This window comes from Balaenoptera ricei, chromosome 5, assembly GCF_028023285.1.
Source record: "Balaenoptera ricei isolate mBalRic1 chromosome 5, mBalRic1.hap2, whole genome shotgun sequence".
NCBI classification, from domain to species: Eukaryota; Metazoa; Chordata; class Mammalia; order Artiodactyla; family Balaenopteridae; genus Balaenoptera; species Balaenoptera ricei.
The window spans coordinates 109,040,859-109,055,634 of NC_082643.1; the positions used below are offsets into that span (position 1 = coordinate 109,040,859).

The 14,776-nt window shown below is 36.8% G+C and overlaps 1 protein-coding gene across 3 annotated transcripts in view; it reads right to left on the reverse strand.

The window, feature by feature from the left end:
• Positions 1-14,776, reverse strand: part of PPA2 (inorganic pyrophosphatase 2) — an 84,334-nt gene that overhangs the window by 49,280 nt on the left and 20,278 nt on the right. For 2 of the 3 annotated variants that reach the window (XM_059923364.1, XM_059923363.1), the window contains 3 exons: positions 10,735-10,788; positions 9,163-9,282; positions 1,655-1,741 (listed from right to left, as the gene is read on the reverse strand). In XM_059923364.1, the coding sequence (XP_059779347.1) occupies positions 1,655-1,741; positions 9,163-9,282; positions 10,735-10,788 (261 nt within the window). The remainder of the gene's footprint in view (positions 1-1,654; positions 1,742-9,162; positions 9,283-10,734; positions 10,789-14,776) is intronic. The other variant, XM_059923365.1, reaches the window with a different exon arrangement.

The following is a 14,776-nucleotide window of genomic DNA, read 5'->3' on the forward strand; positions in this document are numbered from 1 at the left end:
ATGCAATATAATTGAGGACTAGACAAAGCTGGCTGCAGCGACAATGGAAAGAAAGAGATGTAAAGGCCATTTAGAACATAGAATCAGTATTTCATGACTAATAGGATAAAGAGAAGCAAAGGATGATCAAGGATGACCCCTCAGTTTCTGGCTCAAGAACCTGGAGGTGAGGAGGAAAGGAGGAGAGATGTCCTTCGTGTGGACAGGAGGAAACAATGAATTCAGTTCCGGACACGATGAGTTTGAGGTGCCTGGGAGACACCCAAGTGTAGGTGTAGGTAGTTGAGAACGTAGGTCTGAGCTGGACATTAATTTGAGAGCAAAACCATGAATGCTTAGGACTGGATCACCAAGGGAGTCTCCACACAAAGTGAAGAAGAGGTGAACCAGGGCACAACCCTCAAGCGAAGCAATGCTCAAGGAGCAGGCAGAAGAAAGGAGCTTGCAAAAGAAACCCAGGAGGAACGAGAATTAGAGGATATCCAAGATATTATGATATAATCAAAGCCAAGCAAAGAGACTGTTTGAAGAAGGAAGATGAGGTTAAAGGTATAAAATACTAAAGTAAATTCAAGTTAGACAAAACCTGTGAAACAGGCCAGTTGGATTTGGCTAAAAGAAAGTTACCAGTAACCTTAGTAAGAGCAGTTTCACTGAAATAATGGGGGGACGGAAAAAATTTTGAAATAGGTTGAAGATTAAGTGGGAAGGAGGAGACAGAGGTCAGTGTTTACTCTATTTACAAGTCTTCCTATGAAAAGAAAAAAGAGAGGAGGCATATGGGAGGAAACCAATAAAGAAAGAGAAGTTGTAAATACAGGACAGAGAAGAGCTAAGAAAATAGTGTCACTCAAGAGGCAAGAAGGGACATGATCTAGAGCACAGGGGGACGCCCTGGTCTCATAGTAACAGAAGGAAGGGAAGGAGTGTTTGCAGGCACAGGTGTCTGGTACTCTAACGGGGGAAGTTAGGGGGTTCCTACATGCTGGTTTCTACGAGCTCTACAAAATTAAAGGCAACATGTTCTGCTGGGAGTGAGAACAAAGTACAAGGAGTTTAATGTCAGCAGAGAACAATAAATATTGGCAATAAGTGCAGTAGAAAATAGGAGAAAGGAAGAATGCGAGCAAAGACACACAGTATTCTATGGGTAGCAGTAACCTATGAAAGCACAGGTTTTGTTTGTCCCCAGTGGGACCCGGCAGCCTGGAAGCAGGCACAAAAAAAGAGTACCAGCTGGCTTTCATCAGTGTTGAACTTCCTGTCTGGATAATGGGCAAGGACGATGAAGACAGGACTCAGCAAACTTATTCTGTAAAAGGTCAGAGAGTAAATATTTAGACATCGCGGACTGTACGGTCTCTGCTACACTCAACTGCTGCTGTGGTGCAAAAGCAGCCGTAGACCATACGTAAATGAACGGCTGGAGCTGTGTCATTTATAAAAACAGGTGGCGAGCTGGATTTGACTGGCCACCAGCTATAGTTTACCAACCCCTAGTTTAAGAGAAGGAAGTAAAGATACAAAAAAGAACTGATATCAGAGGGATAAATAGGCTAGAACTTTGAAGAATCGGTGCCTTCCAAAGAGAACTGAAATTTTATGGCATGAATAAAGTTGAACATATGTTAGAATAACAGCCTATGAAACAAACCTTTGAGCCTATTTCACAAACATCAATAGGATCATTATCTCCACAGCAGTCTGTGCTCTTATCTTTTCGATGGGGATCTTCCCAAGTCTAAAAAACAGAAGGGCGTGGGTGGAATATAGGTTAATACTCGCTATAATGTATCTTAATCTTTCCACATGTCCCTGAAGTTTTACAGATAGCCATAATCCGAGGGAAAAATTCTCAGAAATTAAATAGGCTCAATGCCAACATGCCAGTACATCCCTAAGCATCATAATAATTAAAACAGACTCATACTATTTCCTCCCTTCTGTCTCTCATTTGTCTGTATAATCACGTCTGAAAGTGGGTGGCATTTACAAACACACTCTTCTTCCAAGTTCAGTCAGTGTCTAAATTCATGCTCACTTTTATTTAGAGCTTCAGTTCGGGTGTTCCCGTTGTCTGTGCCCTTGTTTCCACTAACTGTCTGGACTGCTGCTTCCACTACTCACTGCTTCCTTTGACATGGAACAGCATTGGGTCTGGCTTTCCAGGTTTGAAAATAAACTTCCTATACTCTAAGTAACTTCTACTAGAACAATCCCAGTTTTCCCTTCATAAACCAAAGAACAAGTATCTACGAAAGAAAAACCCATTTTTGTCCCATTTCATTCCATTTTAAAAATCCTCTACCTTTGTCATCAAATCTCAAAAACTTGACAAAACAATGAAAAGATGTCAACTCTTTAGTTTACTGAGAAGATTATACCCTGTTGGCTATAAACTATATACACTGAGTATTTTTATAAATGAACAGCATAATGGAAATTTGTTATCAAGTTTAAATATCCCTTAGGCACTATCCTTCCCCAAAAGCTCCATAATTAGCTGATTCTAAATGGAGCTGTAGAAGTTCCTTGAAATTATTTCTCTCAGATTTATAAGATGTGCAGAGACTGTGTCATCTCAAGAATGTTACCTAGAATTTCAGATTATCCAAGCTTGGCTCCTCTAATTTTATATAGATAATTTAAAATGAACCCTATTTACAGCTAAACCCTAGATAAACTCTAGTATTTCCCTTCTGATCATAATTATAGCAAATTCAGGAATAAACTGACCCATCCTTACCAGAAAGCAAAATCAGTAAACCACAACTAACAACATTTCATTACCCCCAAATACTAATATTACTAATAAAACATAAGGATAATAAAAATAACTGTTAACCTTACATATTGGTTATAGGTGAGAGATACCTTCCCAGTGATATACACACACATATATATACATACATGTATCCCATGAAGAATGTACCATTATTCACCCCACTGTACAGATAAGTAAACTGCAGCACAGAGTTTAAACTTGCCAAGCTCAGATTCTAAATGGTGGCACTGGGATTAGAACACATGCTATTAAAAATTATGTTATGATGCCCAGATTTTGATAACAAATATTTGGTAATTGAATGGCAATTACTTTCAGATATAACCTTACTCATGATTCTCTTCTTTTAAATTCTCTCTCAGAATCTCCTAGGTATATTTTCCTACTGTTGCCCTTACTGCTTCTTGTTTTCTATTACCAGGCATCCATTCATTGAGTTAATATTTATTGATTACCTACTCTCAACCAGGAGTTAGGAACAGAAACCAACAGGACACAGTCAATACCCTGAAGAACACCATGTTGATAAATGGTGTAGTATCTGTCACAAATGCTACAAAATTAATCTTAATGTGCTGGAGAAACCAAGATGGAAGTGAAGTATAAGTGGAATTAGAAAACCCAGAGGCAGAATCAGAAAATATCTGAGAGGTTCTTCCTTCCTAATGCAGGAATCCTTTCTTGAACCTTCCTTAACCTCACTCCCACTCTCAGAAGGGAACAAATGTGATAAGCTAGAAGTCACTCTGGCCTGAAGGAAGATAGTTTTTAGCCACAAACTACCTTGGCCAAAACATCCAGACCTCAGTTTCCTCACCTATAAAAAGAATGGCTTAAATAAGACAATTGCTAGATACATCCTAGCCCTGAATTCTATGGTTGTTAGTGGTCATTCATAATATACATAAATACTACCAGTGAACAGGAAGCTCACAAATTCATGAGATAAATTAGCCCATTTTGGTCAGATTTAATATTTACAAAAGTCCTTTCTTGTACTGACACAAAAACTGTCTTCATATAAGTTGTATTCCATTGGGTTTTTGTGTTTCTGTTTTTTGAGGTTCGTTGGTCTACATTCCCTTCAGAAACTCCACTTTCAACATTACCTATCAATTTAGTTCCTTCTCTTGAGGAAATAAGTACATACAGGCAAAATTCTTAAGCTATAACAATGCTGTCAATTTTAGGGCCAGTGGTTCATGATTTCCCTCACCAGAAAAAAATACCATACTATTTCTTTCTATCTCTAGTCCTGCCTTTAACACTCTATACCTTAGGGCTCAGTTTTTTACTACAAAAAGAGAGTCATACTAAATGACTTCTAACTTAACCTGAAAATATAGTATAATTTCAAACAATCACTAGGAGAGGAAATCTTGACAAATTTAAAACTTTATGCCCTGGAGTGAAGCTTTAAGTATCTAACTAGGCAGAGAAACAACTAGAAAAGCAACGTCAGGCTAGAAAAGAAATATCCAGAAGAGGAAATTCCAAATCTTAATATTTGTTTCACAAAAGTGACAAAAGATTAGATCCAGAATTTAGAAATAACTTCTACAGTTAAATAAGAAAAAGAGCAAAGCAATACAAAATGGGTCAAAGACAGGAACAGGTAATTCAAAGAGGAAACATGAATGATTTACAAATATATGAAAAGATACCCAGTCTGATCAGAGAAATACAAATTAAAACCAAAATGAGATGCTATTTCAAAAACTTAAAAATCTGATAATGCTAAATACTGATAATGATGTAAGAAACCTGGAACCCTACCACTACTGGTAGGAGTATATATTATTACAACTCCTTTTGTAAACAATTTGGGAATACCTAGTAAAGTGAATAGGTATATAACTCAGAACTTAGCAATCTGACTCACAGGCATATACTTAGTAGTATATATGTATATATGTTAAGTATATAGAAAAATTTTAGCAGGGACCCATGAAAAGCTTTAAAAAGGGTTTAAAAACCAATCAAGAGGAATACAAATAATGCTAAACTCATACAAAGGATGGCTATAAAGCTATGAAAAAAAATCAGAATACACAGATTATTGATCTAGCCTAAAACAAACCTTACTCATCCTCATGAAGGTTTTGAGATCATTACCTTACAATCTTATAAATATTAACCAATACATCTGTAATCACCATGAGCTGGTGCTTCAGTCTCTCCAAAAAAATCACTGAATGGTACAGAGCTGGGTATACAGATGCTTCTTGAGAACTCCTTCCTGATCAATCAGAATTCCTATCATCAAGTCAAAGGAAGTAAGATCTACTCAACCACTACCTGAACTTCACCAGCTTCAATTTGGAGCAAAAGCTACTTACTATTAGCAGCTAATATCAATCAGTGGCAACAGTGTCATCACCGAGACAATACTATTGAACACTCACTACGGGGCTAAACTTGCTTTGATCATCTCATTCAATATCCACAATAACCTTGTGGGGTAGGTGGCAGGATGATACAGATGAACAAATAGGCCTAGAGACATTTAGTCACTGGTCCCAGGTTATAAAGCTAAGAAGCGGTACTAAATGAAACTTGGGGTCCTTGAACCAAATTTATAATGAAGTTCAAAGTAATAAATACAATGGTATTACATTAAGACTGAAGAAATCTTGAAGTTAGTGATTCTAGTCCTTTAACATTATTCAGACAGGTCCTCTAAATATTTACGCAGAAAGTTATTACACTTGAATAATATGTGGGAAATATGAACAATCGGGGGAAGACAAACAAAGATGATTCTTGCCCAGTCCAAACTCAAACTTTGAGGAAGGCATTATAGCTGGTGCAAGGGAAGTTATCAGGGTTAAACAGTCTAGGCAGATGAAGGTCTGAAATGAGGGCGCACAGACGGATCACAAGCTAAATGGAGAGGCTGCTACTTAAACAGTATTCTGCTGCTTAAATGTTCTTCCAAGCGTGGTTGGCTTGGTAACTGCTCTGCACAAACTTCCTGCTGTTACAAGACAAATCGTAAGAGAACAGCAAAATCCAATTACCCACACGTGCCTACGAAGCAAATGCAACATACACCGTGCATTCATGGATTCATTCATCCCAAAATATTTATTGATCACCTACTTGGTGCCAGACACTAAGCTGGGCAGCTGGAAGACATCAGTGAACAAAACAGACAGAATCCCTGCCCTCACGGAGACTGCATTCTAGCTAAAAGATATTAACAATAAACATAATAAATAACTAAGTTATATAGCATGTCCGAAGTTGGTTCGTTTAATGGAAAAGGGAAAAAAAATAAAGTATGGAAGGAGGAATGGGAGTACGTGGGTTAAAACTGTAAAGGATGTTCTGGGCAGACATCATGAAGGAGGTATCTGATCAGCAGACATTTAAGGAGGCAGGACATGAGACCACTGGGAAAGAGTGTCCCGGGCTGGAGGACACAGTAAGTGTGACAGCCTGAGGCAGGAGTGTGCCTGGAGTATCGAGCAGTCGTGAGAAGGCCAGTGTGGAGGTGAGGGAGCAAGAGAAGCTAGACACGAGATCAAAAACATAAATGGCACCGGGGGCTGGCTTTCATTTTAACAGGCTCACCCTGTCTTAATGTCGACAAGGAAGCAAAGAGATATTGGGTACAGTACCTTGCCCATCAACAACTGGCCGAATTTCAACTTTTTATAAACATGAGTCTATGTAGCTATTTTTGTTTGGTGTTTCACTTCTACGCAGTCTATAGTACATTCTTCTGCTGAAGACTCACACACACATACACACACACGCTAGCTACAACGTCAGTTTGGGTGTAAAAAGATAGTAAAGATCTCTGGTTGAAAACAGCAGAGAGAATACAGGTCTATTTCCTCTTCCTCACTTCCATTCTAGCCACACTGGCCTCCTTTCTGTTACTCAGGCACTCGAGGCCTCCTTCTACCTCGGGACCTTTATACTTGTTTCTTGATGAATTCCCCTAGACGGCCCTGGATGGCCCTCACTTCCTCAGGTCTTTACTAAGATAATCACCTTCCCACTTTCTTCAGGTCTCCCCTCCAGATAATACCACCTCACTGAGGCCTTCTCCCTGTGTAAACTGCAACAATCCCAACACACCCCAGCCCCATTCCCTGCTTTATTTTTCTCTAACACGCTTACCACTATCTGATGTACTGTACATTTTTACTTTTTTTTTTTGTCTGTCTTTCTGCCCAGAATAAAAGTCCCAGAAGAATTTTTGTCCCTTTTATCACTGCTTTACCTCCAGTACTTAGAACATGGCCTGGCAAACGTTAGATACTCAAAAGATGTGTATAGAATGAATAAACAGCTCTGTGAAGGAAGGGCTGGTGTGGAAACGCCAAGGGGCACTCGAAACACTGAAGAAGCTGCTGTGGTGGGATGGAAGTGAGGAAGGACAAAGGTTGCAGAACGAGGCTGGAGAAGCAGGGCTACATCATGAAGGGTTGAGGAGCCATGTTAGGAACTTTTTATTTTATCCTTTTAGCAATAGGAAACCATTAAAAGGTTCTCTTATGGGCAAAATGGTATTTTGGATACTAGGTGGAGTATAAAATTTCGGTAGGCAGTGGTGAAGGCAGGGGGCAAAGAGCCAGCTGCAGTCGAACTCTGCTCTAATATAAGAACCACTGCACCTAACAGACCAATATAATAGCAGTAAGAGCATCTTGCACATTCAAACACATCCAGAGGAGCACAAAAATTTGTCAGGACTTTAAACAGATAAACTACAAAAGATGAGTTAGTAGCATCTATTATGCTCCACTGTAACCGCTGGTTTAGTTGATGATCACCCACCCCCAAGAGACTATATAAAGACCATATAATAATAAAAGTACCAACAGTAATAATAATGTGATCACTATCTATGAGGTGCTATTCTAACATAAACGGGCAATAACTCATTTAGTCATTTAGTCACAGGACCATGTGCAGTAGGTACTTTATCATCTCTATTTTACAGATAAAGAGGGTGAGGTACCGAAAGACAAAGGAACTTGCCCAAGGTCACATTACTAGGAAGTGGCAAGCTGGCTCCAAAATCAACATTCTTAGTCACTTATTATGCTGCCTTGACCTTATACGTATCTCTCATTTTTCTTTGTTTACCCGACACCTAATACACAGCTTAGCACATAAATCCTTAATAAATGTTTAATGAAATAAACAAATACATACTTTTTATGGCTCTGTTTTTGTCTTTCTCTAATTCAATGGCTTCTTTGGCCTTCTCCTCATCTATGTCTTCTCGTACAGACCTATCCCCCAAGCTTAACAAAAATATTCTTGCTCTTTCACTGCTAGGTCAAACAGGATGTCTACTTAGGCACCTGGGGAGTCAGAAAACCTGCCTTCTTGGTTTCAACAGACATCCTCATTCTTAGCACACCATGTTAGAAATGCCTGTTTTAACCAAGAATGTATCTACTTGGGTGGTCTAACTGCATCAAAGACAGCCTGACTCTTTAGAAAACATTTTTCTTTTTTCTTTTCCTGTGAATGTTTATTCTACATGGGCAGCTGTTTCTCTGAGTTGGATAAAGCAAGACCTCCTTTTCTCAGATATTTTCCAAAAAGCATCTTGGAATTTCATGCAAAATATTAAAATTAATAAATAAAATTTAAATAATCAAAATTAAATATTCAGATAGACAGATGCTCTAATGGCTTTTATAAACATAAAGGCAGATGCTTCTCTGTGTCCCCAAACCTAGACTTCTGAATCTGCATATTCTGAGTTTTACTCACTAAATTATCTGGAAGGAGTTACCACTTCCCAGGAGTGAGGAAACAGGAGAAGAAAACAAAAAGGGAGAAGAAAGGAAGAAGCAAATAGTGTTACTCTCTAATAGGAATGCTGCTTTACCATTACTTAGTCATTGTTTCCATTGCTTCCCACTTAAAAATTATAAATTCATAATAGTATATAATTAAGTTGCTTTATTCAATTCACAATGAGTTCTGAAAGAGGTAACAATTTAAAAGGTTCATCTGTTAAAATTTAAAAAACAAAATTCATGCTGTCATATATGAATGTATATAAAACCATAACTTGTCATATCCAAAGAAATGACTGCAGATAAAGGAGATAAAACATTTTTCACCAACTCTTAATAGCCAAGCCCAGAAAAAGAAATGCATTCAAAATGCCAAATGTGATTGTTCTATACACCTAACTCTAAGAACTTGAGTACAGACATATATATACTTTGAAAAAAAAAATTTACTGATACAATAAAACTCCACATTAAAAAAATTTATATTCACAAATCTCTCACACTGACATGTCCTCAGAACCAATGTAAATTCAAGTAGTTCACAGGATTTACAAGGCAATTTTTTCAGAAGACAGAGAAGTTTTACCATTATAACAAAAATGTTACCTGAGGGAGGGCACCATAATTCCATATATAACCCTTGTGAGGAAAGATATTTGCCACGTAGCGAAGCTTGCCATCTTTTACATCTTGTTTAATGGGATTCAATGGCTCCTTTGTGGCAATCTAAGCAGGTCATGGAACAAAGGGGGGTGGGGGATAAGAAACGATTAATCCTATATTCAAATAGTATTTTTAAAATCTGCCATTATCAGACTAAGTATTCATAATCCAACTTACTGATCAAAGACACTTTAAAATAAATTAAGCCAGTTCTTGTTTCTAATTTACCGTTCTGTATTAAAAAAACTGTCTGAAAAGGAAGCATCAGACTATATTTTTAGGCACTCTATTACTTATGAACTCATTATTTCTAACACAAATAAGAAAGCTTATTGAAATGGCAAGAGGATAAGGATTAATCAACTTGTTCTTTGTTACTAATCTCGGACTTTCTACCATCAATCTTATAATAAAGTTAACTTAAAGATTTTCACCAAGTGATTTCATTTCAAGGTTACCTTTCAATCAAACATATCCAAACTGCCATGCAAAAAGAAAAAAAAAAAAAACTATCCTATAAAGTATATAAAAAATAACTGAAGCCATGTTTGAATGAATAAACACTGCTTAAATTAGGCAGAATCTCACAGAATCTTGATCCTATACCCAAGTGAGGTAGAGAGTAGCCAGAATGATAAAACATTGTATTTAAAGCAAGAACAAAAGAAGAATCTAGTATCTTTACTTTTTCCTATTAAAATATTAACAACAACAAAAAAATACTACCAGGACTTGGTGAAGGTACTGACAATCCTCCAAATATAAAATCTGAGAAATATATACTGACATAACAATCCTTAAACACTTGAAATAATACTTGCCATCACATCCAAAGTTGTAGGAGAAGGCTTAAATAACTAAACAAACTACCATAAATTAAATTTCACTCGGAACTATAAGGGATCTTACCGAACTGAAGATGAAATCCTAAAATTCTGAAAAGCAAAAGGGAAGTTCTTGACAGGTTCATGTCTCACGGAAAAACTTAAAAAAAAAAAAAAAAAAAAAAAGCTAACCAGGGGAACAGCAGATGCTCTTAGAAAGTGCTCAGAAACCAAGAGTTGGCCAGCAAAATGCTTTCATTCCTAGTAGACTAAAATAAAATCTAAAGGAAAATTAAGTCCTGAGAAACCAAAATTATTATCAGCCCCAAATAATATGTTTCAGTTGTGTCTATGAACAAAATACATCTCAGAATCTATTTAAGAAAATCTTGAAAATATTTGTCATTTTCAAAGACAGAGGAGTCAAGAAAAATTAAATAAATACGTGTATAACAAACTAGGGAGGCAAAAATGGAAAACACTTTCTTTAAAGTGTAAATTCAGCTTTGAATAATATTTTTCTTTTTGAAATTAGATTCAAAATAAGTTCACAAGAATGTTTTCCATTGTTTTAATTATAAAGAAGTTTGTCAACCATCCCAATTTCAAAATAGTATGGCAAACAACTTGAAACCAAGTTTTTATATCATTATTATCATTTCCATTTGATATTAATAGGCTATATCCATACCTCCATTTTAGCATTTGTCCACCGAGGTACTTCTACAACCATATTAAACAAATTCTGCAATTTAAAAAAACAACAGAGAAAAAATTTAAAATTTTGCCTTCCTTTATCTTTTCACATATCTCCTGCATGAGAATGCTTTAGTTTTTTTCCCACAAAAAATGTTGAGCGTCTGCATCATATGTCTCCCTATGCCTTAAATTCCTTCTAAAAAATTAGAGAAGTTGTTTAAAACACAACAGAATTTAAACCTGATCGTGTCACTTGCCCACAACCGTACAGTGTTAGGAGTTGCTACATTTCTGGAAATACCTTTGCAGGGTAGTGAAAGAACCAGAATGGAGCCAGGAAACTTGTTTCAATTTTTATTTTCCAGCTAAAATAGGAATGAGAGCTCAATGTGTCACTTTTCCAGTCTACAAAGTAAGTGTGATAATCTCCTTCCTCACCCCACACAAGGTTGTTGTGAAGATGAATTACATATTTTAAATGAAAATACAGACAATTATGAAGTATTTTTTAAATTATAAAACAATATTTAAATCCAAGTTATTATGATCATAATATAAAATTAAGGCTATTGGTATAGGTAGTTATAAAGCTTACAAAGAGTTTTAAAGCTTAGCTTGCATATCTAGTGATCTCTGGTTCCCTAAAGTTATAAAAGGACCACTGCTTCTTTTTAGCATTTCTGAACTTTGCGGAGTACTTAAAACAAAGGAGACTCTACATCAGTGATGAGTAAAAATAATTTCCTACAGTAACGGCCTCACAAAGAGAAAGTCTTACAGGTAAAGTTGACTCGCATGCCATTCTGATATCAGTAACCAACAACTTATCAAAGCAATACTTTAAAACAGTCCTACTCCAAGCGTGGTCATGGACCAGGGCTAATCTGTAATCTGACTGTTACTGGTTCATTTAGAAACATTTATAACAATCTGACAGAGTACTTTTTATGACTGTTGACCTAATAATAAAAATTTGGCCCTTGAATTACACTTCTCTAATAATTCATTTTGATTGTATTTTTTTAAAGTATCAGTTCACAACAGATTAGAAATAAACAAACAAAAAAACTGTCCTTCACCACAGATCATTTGGGAAGCAGTGATTAAATATACTTATTCTCAGCTGTGCCACACAGCAAAATCACCTGGAGAGCTGTAACCGATTAAAAAAAAGAAAAAGATTTTTAGAGTCCCATCTCTTACATATTTGAATTCAATGGTTCTCAGGTGGAGCCAGGGCACTGCTTATTTTTAAAAGCTTTCCAAGCAATTTTCATATGCAGCCAGAGTTGAGAACCTCTGGTTTAAAGCACTATTAAACAATATCTGGGGCTTTCTCAGTGAAACATGAATGCTATTAATTCAAAGAATGCCATTTATACAATTAAATATAAATCAAGCCACAAAAATAATGATGGTAAGTTCTTCTAGATAAGACTGAAGTTTACCAGTGACAAAACTGCATACTCATAACGAGATAAGGAACAAAAGCTGAGAATGAATTCTCAACAATTGCTCCTTAGAAGTATGTCTCATACCTATCTTAGCAACCTTATACACAGGCCTGCTGTTATGTTTCATTTTCTATGCTCTTTCATGAGGTACCCCAGCACCTGTTTAAATATGTCTGAAGTAGCTGTTAAAAAGAAAAACCTAAGGAAATGGCAGATGTTCACATAATTTATTCATCCCTGAAAGTCTGGCTATAAGAGAACAAATGCATGCAGATGAATACTCAGAGGTGACAGAGAAGACAAAGCTAGTGACAATCCTTTTACACAACGACACCTACCAAAAGCACTCACAGAGACTTGAATTAGGCCAAAAGAACAATGGATCAGGTTTGAATTTTAAGCCTGCAAACTACACTCTCCCTCATCATTTGTTCTTGATCACTAGGAGTGTATTTCCAGCCTGTTTTTCTTCTCTCTGGCTAAAATGCATACAACCTGTAATTTTTTAAAGCCAATGTTAGTCTGGTTATCCTAAGATTAGTGTTAATTACAAACCAAAAATGGCCTGCTGAAACTTATTAGAAAATCACAAAGACACAAGGGGACACATTTCAAATTCAGAAAGTTGAGTATGGGTCAGGGGCATTTACTTCCTCCTTCAGTTCTTTTCTTTCTATTTTTCCCTTCTATTTTTATTGCAGGGGGAAAAAAAAAAGATGAAAAAGCAGTCAGTAGATTTTACATACTTGGGGAAAAAAAATGAGAGGAAATCACTCTTCTATCCTCTTTCTCTTAAGATATCACATAAACTTTGGATTTGACACTAAAAGCAAAGGCAACAAAAGCAAAAACAAATAAATGGGAATACATTAAACTAGAAAGCTCTGCACAGCAAAGAAAACTATCAACAAAATGAAAAGGCAACCTATGGAATGGAAGAAAATATTTGCAAGTCATATATCTGTTAAGGGGTTAATATACAAAATATATAAAGAAATCATGTAACTCAACAGCAAAAAACCAATCTGATTAAAAAATGGGCACAGGTCTTGAATAGACACTTTTCCAAAGAAGACATGCAGATGGCCAGCATCACTAACCATCAGGGAAATGCAAATCAAAACCACTGTGAGATAGATGCTCATGCCTGTTAGAATGACTATCATCAAAAAGACAAGAAATAACAAGTATTGGCAAGGATGTGGAGAAAAGGGAACCCTTGTGCACTGTTGGTGGGAATGTAAATTGGTGCAGCCTCAATGGAAAACAGTATGGAGGTTCCTCAAAAAATTGAAAATAGAACTACCATACAACCCAGCAATCCCACTTTGGGATATATATCCAAAAAAAATGAAAACAGGATACTGAGGAGCTATTTACACTCCTATGCCCATTACAGCATTATTCACAATAGGCAAGACATGGAAACAACCTAAGGGCCTGTCAACAAACGAATGAATAAAGATGTTGTATACATACAAGGGAATATTATTCAACCATAAGAAGGAAATCTAGCCCTTCGTGACAGGATGGATGAACCTGGAAGGTATTATGCTCACTGAAATAAGCCAGAAAGAGAAAGACAAATACTGCATGGCATCACTTATATGTGGGATCTTAAAAATTTTTAAAAGCCGAATTCATATAAAGAGAGTAGAAACGTGGTTGCCAGGGCCTAGGGGGTGGGGGAAATAGGAGAGAATTTAAAAAAGCAAAATAAAACAAAACCAAAAAACCCTCAAATCAGGTAGTCTCTGACACACAAACTATGTAACTAAGAATTAAATGTTAAGTTGGCTGTGTGTACTCGGAATACATTTCTCCCACTGAAACAACTGTTCCCAGTTTAACACTCAAAGTCTCTAGGAACCTATAAAGACCTGAGCCCCTGAATGTCTATTCACCCAACATCTAGAGCAATGGTTCTCAAACTTCAGGCGTATAGGATGCCCTGGAACACTTGTTAAGCATGTAGACTAGCCAGTCCCCAGCGAGCAGAGGTTCTCATTTAGCAGATATGGAATGGACCAGGCATCAGAAGTTTTAACAAGGGCCCTGAGCAGTTCCAATGCAGATGGCTTAGGACCATTTGACAAACACTAGTTTAGGAAAATACAAGATGGAGGGCAGGCAAAGGTGACAGGAATTAAACAGCTCCACAGCCATATTTGGAAGTGGATTCAAAGGCTGGGGTCACAAGTTTCAGCCAGACGAGAGACTAGATAGCAGTAAGGTTGGAAAGGGAAAAGAAGGCTAAGGAAGTGTTAGGAAAAGCTGCCTGGAAGCAGCAAGATAAAAAGGTATCAACAGCAAGAAACGGGATGATCCTAAGTCAAGAAATATGTCAAATGTTCTGATCCTAAGCCAAGAAATATTAAAAGTTTGACAGTCACATACTTGAAAGATTGATTTAGAATGTATTTATTTTAGCATATAGTTGGTATAACTTTTTTTTTTTTTTCTTCTCTACCCCCAAAAGAGTTGTTCCTGGATCCTAGAATAGTCAGATTCATAAACAGAAAGTAGAATAGTGGTTAGGGGCTGCATGGAAGTGGGAATGGAGAGCTTTTGCCTAATGGG